The sequence below is a fragment of the Hippichthys cyanospilos genome, chromosome 6 (genome assembly GCF_059441005.1).
Source record: "Hippichthys cyanospilos isolate Australia breed blue-spotted pipefish chromosome 6, RoL_Hcya_1.0, whole genome shotgun sequence".
Taxonomy (NCBI): Eukaryota; Metazoa; Chordata; class Actinopteri; order Syngnathiformes; family Syngnathidae; genus Hippichthys; species Hippichthys cyanospilos.
The window spans coordinates 12,086,504-12,105,237 of record NC_142374.1 but is presented as its reverse complement, the minus strand read 5'-3'; the positions used below and the strand labels follow the sequence as shown (position 1 = coordinate 12,105,237).

Sequence of the window (18,734 nt, the reverse complement as noted above, 5' to 3'; positions counted from 1 at the left end):
GTTTTGTTTTCAGGTAGTTTTCTGTATTGAAGGTTTGACTGTAGCCACGTTTCACTGATCTGCCCTTGAGTTGCTGACCAAAGTCACGCCCCTCAATAACATGCACAGGCCGAATTGTCAAACTTGGCAATTCATGTATAAAAGCACTGAAAATGAATGCATATCCAGCTTTAACAAAATTGAAGTGCTATATGGTTCATACGTTGTTGAAAAACAGTTAGCTAACCCTGAAGCTCAAGGCAACAAAATGGTTAGCACAAGGCTGCAAGTCTGTGATTGTAACTGGCTGTGAGTGTCCCTGCAAGTCCCTGCGCTGTATTTGATTGGTTGTCCTTCTTCTGGGACGCTGGTTTTTGCAAAACAAATGAGAGGTGCATGATTGGGCCTGAAAAGGCAGATTTCTTCATTCCTCTAACTCACTTGTATTGTTGTTGTAGAGTCACGCACCACTGTCAGAGGATTTTTACACCTACTCAAGTAGTGAGTGAGCGTACTTTTGGCTGCTTATTTTTAAATGCAATCTAGTATGTTTTCAAAGCTTCCTTTACAATGCCAACTTTATATTTCCACCCAAAGAATTGCATGAGGATGATGTCTTGTGGGATTTGGTGTCGCTCTGCATTAATAACATCCCTGTCCGTCTGGCTGTTTATCCAAGTGCCACATGCAAACGTGCTAGTGAGCATTTGCAGATCATGAGCAGGTCGCCCATGCAAATCCAGCACCAGTATTTTTCCCCAATGTTCCAGCTGATTTGCCTTTAGCTACCGAATGATTGTTGGGTGCAGCAAATAATTGTTCTCTAAAGAGTAAAATATACGAAAAGGGTGACCCTGAAAAAAAACATCAATAATATTACGACAAATACCAGAGAAAAATATTTTTATAAAAATTGCTTACATATGTGTCTGCTAAAGAAGGTTAAAATAAAAATGTATCACACCAGCTGAAAGAATCATGATGTTTTGTCATGTTTTAGTTGGCCAATTTACATTATATATTTTATGTTATATTTTATAAATTTGTTGCAGATTTATTCAAGCCAAGAATTACAAAAGTTGGATAGTAAATGGATGTGGATGAAATGCAACAGCTGGGAAACAAAAAAAAGATATTGTTTATTTTTGTATTAGCTCCTTTAGCAACATAAGAGGGAGAATGTATTATAATAAGTTCCAAGTATGACTCAGTAGTTCTACAATTGTGCACCAGTGCAACTGCACAATAACCATCGTTGAATGAATCTACTACACTGTACTTCAGTCCCCCCCCCCACAAAAAAAATCAAACCATCTTAATCGTACTGAAGTTAAAAAGTTTTGCAACTGTAACTTGATTGTACATGGAGTCACTTATGATTCTTCTATTGAAACATAAAAAAGAAATGTTGTATAAAAAAATCGAGAGCGCGTTTACATCAAACGTATTTTAAGGTTAAATCACACCAGTTTAAACAAAGATTTTTTTTTACTGTGAACCTTTCGGCGCATGCGTGTTTCATGATGCACGTTCATTTGAATCTTTCTGAGCATGCGCAAAACACATGACATCGCGAGCAGACCCGGAAGCCAAAGTATTTCACCAGAGTACAGCATGTCGATTTTACTTTTTTTCCCCTAAAAAAGGAATGAACATTCGTTGTGATTCGAATCGCCAAGTCGACAAAATAAAATAAAATAAAGAGTATTGGCTACGTTGTTGATAGAAGAGAAGGGCGTGCTTCAATCTCAACTGTAGACCCACCCCTCTCTCCCTTCCTCCCCTCCCTCCCCCTCCCCAATACTGGATGCTAGCTCGGTGGTAGCCGTTGCATGTCGTGTAGGACTCACAGTCAAAAGTTGAGTTTCGCCCATTTTTATTAAAAAAAAAATACATAATTTTTTCTCGGGAAAGATTAGACTGAGGCAAAGGCTAAAAGATGGGATGTACTCTGAGTACCGACGACAAGGCGGCGCAGGAGCGGAGCAAGATGATCGACAGGAACCTCCGGGACGACGGAGAGAAAGCTGCCCGGGAGGTGAAGCTGTTGCTGCTCGGTGAGAGAAAGATGGATTGGCCGGCCGGGGGTCGAGACAAGGGGTACCGTCCTCAAGTCACCACCCGAGCCAACACCCATGCTTTCCGTGGTTCACTCGCGGCCATTGCTCTTGCTATTTTCATTTCATCAAACGACGCGACGTAAAAAGCTCGATTTTATGTCATTTTAAGTTTGATGAAACAACAAGTGGGGACATTTTGTCGTTTATAGTTAAATGGTGCGGGGTGTTCGTACTGGAGGTGGCTCAAAAGTTCGACTGTTGTTCCCCCCGCCTTAGCTAACTCGATTACAATAGTTATTAAGTGGTTAAAACGTATCTACCGTTGAGGATTAACGCCACTTTAGCCAGCCGCTGCCGCCCAACACTGGCATTAAATCGCTAAGCTAATTTAGCAATTAGCTTCTTAACGCTAGCCTCCTCGGCGTCCCTAGCCGGGATTAGTTAACGAACTCAGATTTAAAAACATGTTCAAATCCAAGAGCCTCTTCTATACTTATGTCTCGGACGATGTAAAATGGCTTCGTCGCGATTTCGAATGATCTCATTAATTGTCTTTATCATCCTGTTTGCTGGCCGACTCATGCGAAATAAAACGTATCACACTTGAGGTGGGTGGCCTTTTGCTCAATTCGAGGAACTCTTTTGCCATGTATTTCCGTCGGTGATTGATATTTGCTCGTTCTGACGCGATTGACGCAGCCGATTATAGAAATTGATTGGGAAAATCAAGTTTTCGCCGTGTTGTCGGCGAATAAGTCAGGACAAAATGTGCACAGGTTGATAGGTTTTTATTGATTTCGAGAATGGGCATGGAACGGTGGAATGGTGTTTTGTACATCTTCCACACAGTTTTGAGGTTTAAATGAGAATCTTGGCATCTGTGTACAATATATGTGCTCGCGACCAGTCCAGGCTCTTCCCCACCTCCTGCCCAAACCTCATCGGATTAGGCTGGACATCACCCACACCCCTGAGGAGGACACCCACTGCATAAGACACATGGGTCGATGGACATAGTTGTATACACACACGTACTGTATTTATGATGCATGCAGATGCCAAATGCGCTGTATTTACATTATTTGTAATTTAAAGTCCAGCCATTATGATCATGGCACATTACAGTTCAGTCCTATCTGAATTTGTTTATGCTGTTTTGCATTAGAACTTCGTTGCACTATCACGTTAACATCTTTGTTGCACGTGAACATTCACACTGCACTGACAAGGAACAGTATTATTGCAGAAGAGGGCAATTCTAGCCCTTGGGGGCCTGGTGTCCTGCATGTTTTCCTGTTTTCTCTCCCCAACACACCAGATTCCAGTGATTAGCTCATCAGCAAGCTCTCCAGGAGCTTGAAAATGGTCATAATAATGTTTTCTAAAATCAAGAATAAAAGATGCAGAATCATACTATAAAAAATATAAAAATAATCGAGTAAATATAAGAATAAGTTAGTGAAAACACTGTCATGCATTACTGGAACAAAACAAGAATAATACACAGGAACATATTAAACAGTCTTATAAATAACAGGTCCCAACGAACAACTATCCAAATTATTTTCTAAATAACAAAAACATTGTTATTGATGAAATAAAAGATATGACATATTAAATTTATCAATACTTCATGTAGGCAATGTATTAAGAAATTCCAGTGCCAAAAATAAAATATGAAATAAATGAATGTATTGAGAATAACCCATCAATTATGTCCCTTGGTGCTTTAAACCATATAGAAATATTGAATGTTGCTAAAACATTAAAAATCCTAAAACAAAAAAAATCCACGAGTGCAAAGATATTGATATGTCATTGATAAAGGTATTTTAGAATACTGTATATACTTCAACCATTTATACATAGCTGCAAGCTGTCTTTTAAAGCTTTCCATCCCAAATGAAAACAGTAAAAATTATTTCAATTTATAAATGTGGAGAGAAACATTCATTTAAAAATATAGGTCTGTAACTAGTACAGACCTATATTTTTACTCCCACAATTTTCAAAAATTCTAGAAAAAATATATTCACATAGACTTAGCACAGGTACAAGGATCCCTCCTTGGTCCTATATTGTTTACATTATATATCAATGACATATGTAGCATTATGAAGAATTTCAAGGAAGTAATTTTTGCTGATGACAATGTTATACTGCTCTGAAGACAATCTTGAAAGACCTCTAACTACTGTGGAAGAGGAATTAAATATATTTAAAAAAAACTGGTTTGACACAAACAAATTATCTCTGAATTTAAAACCAAGTTTATCACCTTTGGCACTAGAAAAATTAAGCACCAAGTCAAAATCACAGTTGACTCAATTGCAATTGTGTGTCTCTGTTAAAGGTGTTAAAACATCAGAAAAAATATTAATCATATACTGTACTGATCAAAACTTGATATTCTGTAGAAAATGGTGAAGAGGTGTGTATTTGTTTTATTTATGACATTACTTTATTTTACTGTGCATGATTTACCTAGTATTTATATATCATGTAACAACTTCGCAAAAACAAGCGGTAGGGCCCGCCATGTTCTTTAACTTATTCCTACCCCTTATGAACATGTAAACTACTAAACTTCTATATCTATTGATATTATTTTCTATTCTTTAATTTTATTTTTAATTGATTTTTTTCCCATTTGTATCGTGGTTTTATGTTCAATCAAATCAAATCTGAGTCAAGACTCCTCTCCCTCTCCTCTCCTCTCTCTCTCTCTCCTGTTTGAGAGAGAAAACTGGAAATCATGCAGGACACCGGCCCTGGAGGTCCTGAATTGCCCACTCATGGTATTTTGGTGTTGAAAAAAAAAAAAAACCATGATAATATTACACCCGTGTTTGGGAACAAAGTGACATTTAATTAGTTTTTAAACTCATGCCTAAAACCAAATAGGCGGTTGGTGGTTTTTGTTATTTTAGTTTATTTTTTCAGGGTGGTGTACATTTTAAGCTTTGACGTAGCAAGTTGTTCTCTCATGCTATTCTACTCGTAAATTATGACTATGGTCAGGAGATTTGCTTAAATGTCACTTCACTTTCTCGACTAACAAAAAATAAATAATTAAAAAAAAAAGATTTCTAGAAGAATATCTAATTTAGTTGTAAGGTGGAATGCATCTTAGCAACAGGTTTACAGATGTCGAATTTACTGCACTGAAAATAAAATATACAATAAATGGCTCAGGATAAAACAATGACGCTCCCGTGAGGCACATGTCTTATAAAAAACTATAGTGGGTCATTTAGAGATTTTAGTTTCTGTGTAAAAGCTTTCAATATATTTGTGATACAGCTCCACTTTGATCTCATTAGATTGTGTGGCTGAACGTAATGCAGTGTCCCACATGAAACTGACTGTCTTTCACCCACAATATTTTGTTGCTCAAGCTTGCGGCCAACGCCTACTGTCTCGGTCAGAAACAGATGTATAAAACGTTGCATAGCAACCTATGTGCAGTCTGACAGCGGTGTGAATGCGCACCAATCGTGGACTGTGGACAGAGAGGCAGAGCAGGCCAGCAACCTGCGCATGCTTGCCTGGGAAGTGGGGCTCCTGAACTAGATATATTCATGAATTGAGCACATTTGTTTTTTTTGTTTGTTTGTTTGTTTTGTTGTTTGTTGTCAAGTGTTGCTCTGTTGGTTGGATTGTTGTGTTGGCTAACGACAGCTAATATGATGTTTTTTGCAAGGTTAGGATACATGCAATGGAGTGTGTGGATATTGCACAGGGATGCATGTGGCATTGGACTTTACTTGGCAATAACATTGGATACTCAAGTACACAATTCTGATTTTGTGCCTGTTGTGTGATGGTTATCACTCGAGGTATGTTCCAGACCCACTGGTGAAACTTTGGGATATGGAAAGATCAAATCAAACATAATTTGAATTGGAAATGCCAGCAGTGCCGCATTTCATTTACTTAGTCTTAAATGCCTGGCATGTACAACATTTGAATTTCTTAATATTCCATATGCAAATGAACATTTATCTGATTGGGTCACAGTTCTCCTTAATTAAATCAACTGTCCTCTGGTGGTTGCTATTATGTTTGCATTTTGGTCTTTCTTCATTGTGCTGGTTCAATTTAAATTCATCCAGCTGTTGGTGGAATTGTGCCCTGCTATTGTGCATTCAGATGAGGTGATTGTAGTGCAGTGCCCCGCCCCCCCAAAGGAAATTTCTCATCCGGATACTGTGGGTATTATGTTTTATTTTTTTAAACAAGGCTGACTTCTGTGCATCTATGCTGCAGCCTCAGTGCTTTGTTTTAGTCATAGTCTTTGTCGCCAAAGCTTGTGTTCAAACAGAGACAGAAATGTTCGCATGCCTACAGGATAGTCCACGGCATATCAACACAGGGGAGACACAATTAGACAAAGAAACTTTTTCCTACATGGTTGGATGTCAGGGCAAAAACATGTAACAAACTAGCTAACGTAACATTCAAGTAGCTATCAAATAAGAGTCTAAAAAGGGGGAATCATTTGGGGCAAAAGCATTCATTGTTCGCATTCTATGCTTTCACGTTTTTCCTTTTTTTTATAATATTTGTTTTAGGGCAGATTCAGGTGTGTAGATGTTACCATTCAATTATGCTAAGCCATCATTTTAGGAATATAGCTGATATCTGCATTTAAGATGCACTCACATTGACTATTCAACATGTGCCAGGTTCCTTTACACATTTGAAGAGGTCCAATTCCAAATTGAAGATATCAGGTTCCATTTATTTGGTTCTCTCTTTTAACTACTGTGACACACATCTTATTTTAACGACTTGAAAGCTAAAAATCTGAATTGTCACTCACTTGAACCATACAGTGTTAATCCAGCCCTAAAGCATGTCTCATGTTGTGTGAAAAAGCAAATCAAGTCACAAAATTGCACTTGACACGAGGTTTGAGTGGGAGGACTGCCTCAAAATCAAAACATGAAGAATCAAATGCCCGTTTTATTTTGAAGGTAATGACCACAAGCGCAATATTAGCCAATACTGTGTTTTAACTATTGGGAACTCAGCCAGCATTATTGCAAAGAAAATTGTGGACTTTACTTCCTCTTTTTGTGGGACTGTAAATGTCTAAACTTAAACTAATTTGGGAGGGTTTGAAAATCAACATTTTTTGTCTCATTACCTACCATGTGTCAGAGTTCGTGTGCATCTGCCCATTGTGTTCAACGGCAAATAGGTGAACATGTCTCCTCACTGGGGAGTATGGAGTCCCAGCAGAGGGAAGGTAATTAAAATGTTGTTTTCTCAGCTGTAAACACACGTGCATCTCATGGGGAGCAGCAAAGGCCAGTAGTTGTTGTGCCATTACCTGTGTAAGGGACATGGATGTGTTGTGTCACTGATGCATGTGCATATTATGGTTGATTTTTTTTTTTTTTTTAACAGCTTTGAATTTTTCTTTAAATATGAATCCCCCATGTGATAAGAAAAAAAAAGCATGCCCCTTGCTCTGTTAGTGGTGTACTCTGTAACCAATGCATCACACTATTGGCATAATTACAGGTATAGCTCCACAGATGATCCTGAGTCTCCTCATTTAAACCACATGTGTGCTATAGAACCAAGAAAGACCTGTGAGGCAGCATTGTACAACAAGAAATCCGGGATGACAGAAAATACCAATGATAAAAAAAAAAGAAAAGAATAGCAGTAGTTGCAGTCGCTAGGCTAACTGTGAGCGTACTTAATTGTGGTCGCGAGCTAGTCTTGTAATTTTGTTGTGGTGAATGACTTGTGAAACACGTTATACAAATGCTCAACAACTGGTCGCTCTTCTATTTAAACTTCACTTTGCTTCCTGATTGGCTATCAGTTCATTGAACTGAAATGAACTATTGTATGTTTTGAACCATCCATATAGCCAACTTAAATCTTAAACAGGCTCAATGTGGGGCTGGGAAAAAAAGTCAACCCTGTTGGACAAGTCTACTTTAAAAATAGAAAAAATTATAATCATAATTGCATCAGAGCCCCACTGGAACCATGTCTTCTGTACCGTTTTTTTACACGGACCTTTTCTTGCAGATGTAATGGGGCCAAGGGAGGTATGACACGTTTGGAATCCTTTCCATTGAAGATGAGTGACAAAAATAATGTTCAATTATTGCATAGAGGAAAAGATTTGAAGGGGTAAACATGCTCAAATTTGACCTGTTTATCAGCACGTTGTACGTGTTAGTCTCTTTACTGGCAAGTCCAGTCTGCATAAAATTATAACCCCAGGGATGCTTGAGCCATGCATAATCTTGTTGAAGTCAGGATCTAGTTGATTAATCCAATTGTACAGAGACGGGGCTCAAGTGTGGATTGAACCTTGTTTTTAACACGATTCTGTTAGCATGTCGACCCACAAACAGCAAAATGTAGGAGGTGAGCTCCTTTTGGTGCATATGATTGAAATGTCTGTCATTGTAATGGACCTGGACAAAAATTGAAAATATTTACTCATCTTTGTTTAGTCATTTTGTAAAGGTTTGATGTTACCTCTAAAGTAGGGATAGGCTAGTACCAATCCCAATATCACTATCGAGCTGATAGCGGCCCTATTTCACTTATACTTGCAACGACAGCCAATGCCAGTTCCCATCACCAAGATATATTAAATCATTTCTCTTCTTTACATCTGTCCACGTCCATCCTCTCATTTTGCCATGAGTATAAAGTTTGTATTATTGCTTAAAGTGCATTATTAATGTACGGCCACCAACATTATACATTTATTTGCTAATTCAATTTGGGTGGTATGATGACTTTTTCTGTTATAGTACTTAATTTATACATATTTTCATCGACCAAGAAAACTAGTATGCTGTGATTATACAGTGAATTATTAAGGTCTATTTGGTTTGGTTAAATATGAATTATGTATGATAACTTCGAGTTGTATCGGTTACTTGGTATCTGCACTCAAGATTTGAGAATTTATATTGCTGTCAAAAAAATTACAGTTTTTACAAAACAGAGTATTTGACTAAACATCTGATTTCCATTTGAATACTATGATTTCTTGGCAGAGTAAAAGTGTTAACTCAGCATCCACTTGTTGACTCTCTGATATAATTTCCATGTCTGTCTCATTTTCAGGTGCTGGTGAGTCTGGCAAGAGTACAATTGTTAAACAGATGAAGTAAGTCAAGACGCTGACGAAAGTGCATTTTTGCTATGTTATGTTCAAACACTCCTAAAACGAATGCATACTATATTCAATTAGATGTGTATAAAATCATTTTAAGCCTTGTAAATGATATTATTTCGCATTTGAACTAATTTTATTCAAACGTAAAAAAAATGTCTCTTTTGAGTTATGCAGTTATAAGTTGACGCCCCCCTAATATGTCGGTTGAAAAGGAGGGGGGGAAGAAACTCTATTTGTACTCTGAGAAAAATGGAAACTTTACTTACTTCTCGCAACAGATACATGTTACACTGTACAGTAAAACCGCTGTCCTTCAACAATGGGTGAGCGTGTGATCAAACAAAAGAAACTCAAACCTGCCTTAAAGCAAGGGATGAACTATATTTTTTCTTTCCAAGCCGATGCTTTCTTCTTAAGACTGAATCCAATGCCATATTATCTTTTCAAACTTAGTGTTAACTGTAGTTTGTGCACTTCTGTTGAAAAGAAATACTCAAGGTTTGTCCTAACCAAATACAGTGGTACCTCGGTACTCGACCGCCTCTATACTCGACCAAATCGGTGCTCAACCAAAAAATTCAAGTAGATAATGCATCGGACCTCAAACAGATTTTCGGTGCTCGACTAGCCGAGCCGACCCGACCCGACCCGACCCGACCCGACCCGACCCGAACGCGCTCCTCGGCCCTTCTCGGCCAGCGGGTAAGCGCCAGTTCAACTCAGACCGCCAGCGGAGTAAGACGTTTGTTCGAGTATTTCTTCCCGGATTTAAACTTTTTCGTGTTGCTCTAGCCCTTAATAATGGGTCCAAAGAAAGACAGTGATAAGGGGAAGGCAAAGAGGAAAACAATGAGGACCACTATTGAACCGAAGAAGGAAATTATAGCAAAATATGAACGCGGTGTACCTCGCGTCGCAGTTTGCTAGCGTCATCATGGAAGGAGTAACTCCCTCCCGTCCTCTCCACATCCATTCCTGTATGCCATCAACCACTCTCCAAAACGTAAGTAAATTTTACAAAATGGTTTATAATGCTTTTTTTATCTTTATCTTTATCATGTACTGCTTGTGCACATTTACTTGTGCACACATACTTTCCATTATTTCTTATGGGAAAATTGCTTTCGGTGTTCGAACAAATCGGTGCTCGACCACCACCTCAGAACGGATTATGGTCGAGTACCGAGGTACCACTGTATGTACTACTCACTTAGTCACAACAACAATGTATCCTTATCCAAGATCACTATTATAACAATGTAAAATGAGTAACTAACAATTATTTTTAAAACTCATTCAGTTTGTTGATTGTTTTGGTTTAATAAAAAATTACATGTGGAGTGTTCTGCAAACATTGCACATGGAGTTGTGAAGTGTCTTCTTACACCATTGAAGAAATCCTACACAATCTTCAGTATGCCATGTTTGTTTACTTTAATGTGAGCTCAAATTCGATACATGTTCACGTCGGGCCATTTTCAGGAGAAAGAAGCGATTGATTTGCTCACCCAGAAGTCCCACATCTGTTTGCTATGAGCAACAGTGAGTGAACTCAGTGGAGGCAATACAAAAGGCCTATTCAACAGAAAGGAGCACATGATTTGTCCAATCAAACATACTGATAGAAAAGTACGACTTGGATATTTGGTTTTCTTTTTTTTATTATTTCCAGCACATTTTTTCTTTGAGGTAGTCGAATTCATCACTGCCATAATTCCCCATATCAGCCCATTTATCATCGTGTCAATAATTATTGTACATTCCAATTAGGTCAGCACAATGAACCAGAAGAATATCATCACAATAATATCTAATATGCATACCACAAAGATGCGTGATAAGTTTCTTACCGTTCCTTAAAAAGTGTGATATACATACCAGGGCTGCAAAGAATGAACCATGATATAGTGGAGAACTCTGTACATGTGATAAAGCGCTCATCCCATGTGCCAGGATCATCCACGAAGCAGGCTATTCAGAGGAGGAGTGTAAGCAGTACAAGGCGGTGGTCTACAGCAACACCATCCAGTCCATTATTGCCATCATCAGAGCCATGGGACGCCTCAAGATTGACTTTGCAGACTCAGCCAGAGCGGTGAGTGCTAGCTGGGATCCCACAATACCACCACAAACCATTTACAATTACCTCCTCTTCCTCACGGGGAAGATTTTTTTTACCCACTGTGCCTCCGATGGGTCTTTTTTTTTTGGGGGGGGGGGGGGTCGTTTTGCCCCTCCCGCGTTTTTAAAGGCAATCAACTCAATTATGTACCGTACACTTAATCATATTGAAACACTGTTAGCATATTTGAACACAAACAAACTGCAAGCATAAAGTACAGTATATAGAAAAAATTATGAATCATAATTTACTAAATTGTGACATCAGTGAGAGGGGTTCTGCACATGAGCTGTGGCCACAACGTCTGCTTGAGAGTGTTTCTTGTGAATCTCGGCAACTGTGGCTCTCCTTTCCCACAAATGAGAGCCATACAGTAAAGTAGATATAATTGTAAAAACCTGTAAAGAACAATCCTTTGCCACAAACCACGATTCAGTTTGGGAACACGATATGATTTGCATGCATGAAGGGTTATTCACTAACTTTGTGGCCGAGTCTCTATTTTTGTCGTTTATCCCTCATGAAGCATCGCATCAAGGTAATGGGATGTAATTCTGCATTTAGAAATTAAAGAGGTATTGTTTTTGTGCCAATTGGCCAAAACCAATTTCTTCCCAGGAAATGTTCTAAAGTTGCAGAGATTTGTTTGGGGTTGCCGCCCTCTTAAAAACCTAAAGAGCAGTAAGCAATGTTTTGAATGAAAACTTATGTCATACAAGCAAGAGTGGAAATCAAGAGCTGGCTCTCTTTAAGTCCGGGGTGTCAAGCTCATGTTTATCGTGGGCCGCATTGTAGTTATAGTTTCTGTCAGAGGGCCAGTATGACTGTAAAATGAAATAGATTTTAGGTGTGTTCGTCACATCAAATCGAATCGTTGTGCTGTCGTTTTTAATTCAGATTTTTTGCACAAGGTCATTGGGTTTCTACATTTGAAGTCGACCTATCATAAGCAAAATATTTGTCGAATGTAGCCATTTTGGAGGCTTTGCTTGGAATTATTCATGTTCAATGTATCAAACTGAAATAGCAATATGCTAATTTGTTGTATCAATATTTTGACTTCGGTCTAAATACAAAAGACTCATGTCTCAACTTTGCCGCAGTTGGATTTTCCACTCATACTTTTTGCATTCAGATGAAATGCAACTCTGTCACATCGGCTTCACTTTCAGCTGCTTTAGAGCAACTTAAATGAGAGGTTTGTCCGCTCAGGATGACGCACGGCAGCTGTTCGTCTTGGCCGGCTCGGCTGAGGAGGGCTTCATGACGGGTGAGCTGGCCGGGGTCATCCAACGGCTGTGGAAGGACGGAGGAGTTCAAGCGTGCTTCAGCCGCTCCCGAGAGTACCAACTCAACGACTCGGCGGCGTAGTGAGTAGTCTTCTTGCTATGCTCCAATGAGGGTGTGGCCGGTTTGAACCCTTTAACTATTACCGTTTTCTCATCACTGCCAACCCACCCCCCACCCCACAGCTATCTGAATGATCTGGACAGGATATCACATGGCGCTTACGTGCCCACCCAGCAAGACGTGCTGAGGACCCGAGTGAAGACCACCGGCATTGTGGAGACACACTTCACCTTCAAAGATCTGCATTTCAAGTCAGTTTGTTATTTAAACGTTCTTCCTTATCTTGAGTCATGTCATTTGACTGAATACATAATGGAGACCGTTGTGAAATTTAGGTTCCATAATTTGTTATTGCCATACGACAATTAATCTGTTCCGGAGTTGGGATCGTCAGGCTAAATAGTCGTATGGCGGGCAATAGAAGCCTATGGTAATTACCTAATGCATTTAAAACCCCAGGTAAAAATATCAAAACCTGATATAAATATTATAAATTAGTAACAAAATTGTATAGTAAGTATGACTTATAAATAATCTTAGTACTATATATTATACATAAAGGAAAATTTATATTTTATTTACCTTTGGAGTGATGGGACTTAAGCTAGTTATGGCCATATTATATGGCTAATTAATTCAAATTTGAATAAAGCACTAAAATGTACAATAAACACGATATTGTAAGCTCTCACACGAGATCAAGTCTTTAGCATATAGGCATCTTAACAAGAGGATGAAAAAACTCTGTATTCCACTTTGTAACATAAAAAAAAGTAAGCTAGGGACGCTGTAACCCATCCTCTCTACTTTAAAGACTATAATTGACTGAAACCTTGGGGTTTGTGTCTATTCTCTTAAAAAAAAAGAAAAAGAAAAAATGATCAAATCCAAATTGTATGAAAACGTAGGCAACAGTTCCATTGGGGAAAAGTATGTGTGCAGCATATAAAGATTAGCTACATACAAACATACAGAAAACATCGAGAAATTAACATAAATGACTATTTAAACAGATAGATGAAGATTATGTATCACTTGAAGAGTCTTGCCATACAAAAAATGGCTGAGAGAGGAGAAGCGCTTATTTGTAAGGGGACTTGCAGCCATATACTATACTGTTGGCTGCGCTTCATTTTCCACCATACTTGTGTGTCCCATGGTGGTTTTTGTGGGCCCCACAGATTAATGGTGTTGCAATGAGTTCAATCAGCAAAAATGGCTGTTACAAATTTTGTCAAAGAACTATTTAACTTTTTCATGAACTTTGTTGATTTCAACTTTATGTGGAGGTAGTTTTAAAAGATACAACATGAGTATTTGTTTTTTTTTTTTAAATGCCCTTCTCCGATCTTTACAGAATGTTTGATGTTGGTGGCCAGAGGTCGGAACGGAAGAAGTGGATCCACTGCTTTGAAGGAGTGACCGCCATCATCTTTTGCGTGGCTCTCAGTGATTACGACCTGGTGCTGGCTGAGGACGAGGAGATGGTGAGCATGGCACTCTTTTAGCACTTTGCGCAAAATGGGGTGTTATTCTGTGTGAGATTTCAGAATGCACTATAACCTGTATACACAAACTTCATTGGAATTTCTGGAAACTTTTTTTTGTCCAACTTCAACGTTTTTTTGCGCAATTTGTTACTTAATAAATTGTGAAATTTAAACTGAGGAAACCTAATATAATTAGCTTTTGGTAAACGTGCGTGTCAGTTCTTCCTTCCCCTTGTAACGTAGATTTTCTTTTTCTCAGAACCGTATGCACGAGAGCATGAAGCTGTTTGACTCCATCTGCAACAACAAGTGGTTCACAGACACCTCCATAATTCTCTTCCTCAACAAGAAGGACCTGTTTGAGGAGAAGATCAAAAAGAGCCCTCTCACAATTTGCTATCCAGAATATGCAGGTGGACAAAGCAAACACGCACGTCCATATGACCCCACATTCTATGATGTGTGCTGTGATGCTTTAAAAAAAAAATGCTACTCACATCCTTTTCTTGAGAATGGAAAGGTTGGGAACTAATGAATATGGATTATGAAGAAATGTTCGTGCAGTCAGTTGCAGGAAATCAGTCCAGTGGTTAACAAGGGAACTGAACGCCTTTTAAAATAACATTTGGACCACATCGTTGTTGTGGTAGCTTTTGAGCAGAAAATTTAAAACTGATCTCTATTTAGGTGCATGACAATAGTCGTCTATGCTCACTCATTCTCTACCCCCTACGCTCTCCAGGAGTTTTATTATTCAGTAGCCCGTTTTTCAACTCCTTGTATCATTAAATGAAATTCACTTTTTAAAAAAAATAAATACATTTTCATACTGCAGTTGTCTGTAATAAACCCAAATCAAATGTCGACACCCACAGGCTCCAACACCTACGAGGAAGCAGCCGCCTACATCCAATGCCAGTTTGAAGATCTGAACAAGAGGAAGGACACCAAGGAGATTTACACTCACTTCACCTGCGCCACAGACACCAAGAATGTGCAGTTTGTGTTCGACGCCGTCACCGACGTCATCATCAAAAACAACCTGAAGGACTGTGGCCTTTTCTAAAGGTGACCTTGTGATTTGCTTCTATATTTCAAAGGAATGCTCTGTTCACGCTGAAAACGGATTTGAAGTGCACCTTTGCTCATTTCCAAAAGATATTACTGTACTGTAATTCTCACAAAAAATGTCCAACTTTATTTTCATTTAAAAAAATCTACTATCAAATATAACATTTTCATCTAGGTATTTCTACTCTCTTAAGATTGTGAGTTTAAGTCTAAAAAAACACGTTTCTTATAGTTTTAAAACTTTATGCTCAAAGTACTACTTTCTCCTCTAAATATTTTTATGTAATATTTTTTGGGTAACTGTGACCCATCATGACAATATTTTTCAAATGTTCAAATATAGCACTTCTGTAAATATGCTTTTTTTTTATCAGATTACAACAAACGTAATATTTTGTAAAAAAATACGTAATTCTTAAAATATGCAATTTAAATATCTTATTTCAGTCTTGAGAATACACCATTTCCCCCCTCAAATGTTTCACATTATTTTACTGTTTTGCTGTTGTCTTAAGTTTTTCTTGAAAATGATGTGATGGGTTTTCACAAAACCAGGCCGATGTCACCAAGATTAGTTTTGAGTTCCTGATGAAAATGCAACAGATGCGTCCATTTTGGGATCGCTACAAAAACGACATTCTTAAGATCTTTTTAAGACTTTCATTTCCCAGCAGCCAAAAGGTTCAAATTGTAATTGAAGTGTATGAATTCAAGCACATGAATGTACCAAAACTTGAAATATGGTTTTCTCAAAACTAGGGATTTTCAACTTGGTAACATTCAAATAGCGGTAACTGTGATGTTTGAGCTACCCCCGTATATTAATTGTCATTCTGAACGAAATTGATTGCAGAATTATAAGATGTCAATTTCTCAATTTTCATTTTCAGAGACATAAGCCTAATTTTGTGAAAACATCACGTATGCCTTTATCATATTGATAATACTGTATATACCGTATAACACTCATGCTCAGTCTAACATGTATTCTGAACCAGTCTAACAAGTCTGTTAATATTTGACTTATTCAGACGCATATAATAATACTACTGCTTAAAACTAAACCACTGGTGGTCATGCTATATATGCTACATCACATTGTATGACTGAATTCTTGCTACAACGTAAATCTTAATCTAAAATCCTATTTTTTCCATTTTTTTCCCCCCATAGGATTACAGTCATTCTAATCTCCCAATGTGTTTTTCTTTTCCTTGTTTTTTAGTGTGTCGGTAATACAACTTGCTTGTGTGTATGTAACCACATGCTCATGTTGCTTGTGTGCAGGCATCCCGGTGGTGGTCCTGCCGTGTGATTTTCTCCAACGAGCGTCTGACTGTCACGGACCCCCGCTGACAAATGTCACTTTTTGCGTCTTATTAACTTATGTTCATCTCTTAAAGGTTTTAATGAAGGCGTGTAGACGAGAAACATTTTGTGTAAAATATTTGTACAACTGTCTATGGCTGAGGTTCTTTTCATTCTTTTTAAAATGTGCTCCTTTGACCTATCATTGTTTTTTTTTTAATATATATATATATATATATATCTATATTATATATATTTGAAAAGGAAGATACTTGTTTCTTTTTTTTCCCCCCTCATCTATGAATGACCAATGTTAATGTGTAATTTTAGCATGCCTTAGTTTCCTTCTGTTGACTTAGATGTTAGCTTCATGTACTAGATGATGTTACCATCTAACCCGCAGTTCATTCTATTTTATTTTGTTTTTTTTTTCTTCTTCTTCTTCTTGGACAAACTAAGTATGACCACCTCGCTCCGCAGACCAAATTCCCCTCTGACATACTGTGAGAGTCATTTGAACCTTTTCAGCCGGTTTGCATGTGTGCTCGAGACCAAAAGCCTGTGAATGTGCGTGAGCCTGTTTGTGACTGTGCGTCTATGCGTGAGAGAGAAAGAGTATGCACAATATCAAAACAAAGGGACTTTATTCCTCTACGTGTCATCCTCCTTTTTCAAAGTTTTATTTTTCTAAGCGACCAACAACGAGCAACATTCCCAATTGAAGGAAGAAACTTTGAAAGGAAGGATTTCTTTGTAGCACACATGACGCAGCAGCGCACGTAAACGATGTGCGAGGTGTAGGCCGAAAAGTCTGTGATGGTTTCATGTTACATATGCCAATCCACCACACGCACATAACACACACACACCCCTACCTAGCCTTCAATTTTCCATCGTTTGGGGACACCTCTGTGGAATAATCTTTTTTTTTTTTTTTTGGTAATAAAAGATTTGCAGTGGTGAAACCAAGGCAAATTATGCAACAATCTTGTCATATTTATTTTTGTTCTCAGAAAAACATGACAAGGAATCATATCAGGTGATTTAGGATGAAATCACGATCAATTCATAACAGGACAACAATAAAATTTCACATTCGAGATACGAGTTTTGATTTGTTCCATTGTTCCCTGACCACATTTGTTACTCAATGCTCATATCTGAACTCATATTTTCCTTATTAAAATGAATGGAAATTCTACCAAGCTGTCCCATGATTCTCATTATAAGATGCACAGTGCAAAGACGCCAAGTAACCAGCAACGTTTCATTTATTAGTTATTATTTATTAGTCGTTTGAAAATGTGGCAGAAATGTACATTTGTGAGGACATAGCTGGACATTCATCATCAGTAGTAACTAGTTCACCTACAGGGGGAAGTTATTGTAATGCCTCATGTATGAGTAAGTACATACTGAGATGTTGGCTCAGCCTAAACGCTTCTTCTATTGCAGAAATAATGCGGCAACAATTACTCTAAGCGACCCTTGTGAGGATAAGAAGTCAAGATGATAGATGGATGTTTAGTGGCTGGCCGGCATTGAGCGATGTCAAGAAGGGGGTGAGGCAGCTCTAAGGTGAGAGACGTCGCTTGAGTAAAGTAGATGTTTCACTAACGGAATAGAAATATCGGTACCAGAAAAGTCACATTCGATTAGAAATTAAATCGACGGTGCTAAATGTAATTTACATATATTTCACTGTGGAGAGAATATCACAATATCGGCCCTTTAACATTTTCCAAAGATCACTACTGCTCCATTGCTAGGAACTCGCGTTGTGACGTTATCAGAAGTCAACTAATTTTAGAATTAACTAATTTTAATTTTAGAACAGAACTCCAGGCTAATCATGTGGTGTGTCTTTTGGGGCGACACGAAACCTGCAGACACCATGTTGTTTAAGCCTGCGCTAAACTTTTGAATGCTCGATTGTTCAAACATAGCCTTCACTGAAGTCTGTGGTTCATTCGCTACTCATTACAGAACTTGCTCTTCTTCAACAAGGAGCTAATTGGTAAATTTCACGCCAGACAAAAAAAAACAAAAAGCAATTGCAAGTCTATCTGGGTAGGTGGAGTTTTTCCCCATGGGACTTGTGAGGGCTGACCTTAACAAAACTTAAAAAATGAGAGGAAAAGCTTGACAATGAGATAAAGACTAAAAGTAATAGAGATGGTTCAGTACCG

The 18,734-nt window shown here is 38.2% G+C and overlaps 1 protein-coding gene across 1 annotated transcript; it reads left to right on the top strand.

Moving 5' to 3' along the window:
• The first annotated feature begins 1,762 nt into the window (after positions 1 to 1,762).
• Positions 1,763 to 17,746, top strand: LOC148422209 (guanine nucleotide-binding protein G(i) subunit alpha-1). Its single transcript, XM_088416384.1, has 9 exons — positions 1,763 to 2,036; positions 9,153 to 9,195; positions 11,158 to 11,299; positions 12,539 to 12,696; positions 12,799 to 12,927; positions 14,034 to 14,163; positions 14,426 to 14,579; positions 15,042 to 15,234; positions 16,525 to 17,746. The coding sequence occupies exons 1-8, from the start codon at positions 1,919 to 1,921 to the stop codon at positions 15,230 to 15,232; spliced, it is 1,065 nt and encodes a 354-aa protein (XP_088272510.1). The 5' UTR covers positions 1,763 to 1,918; the 3' UTR covers positions 15,233 to 15,234; positions 16,525 to 17,746.
• Positions 17,747 to 18,734: the final 988 nt, after the last annotated feature.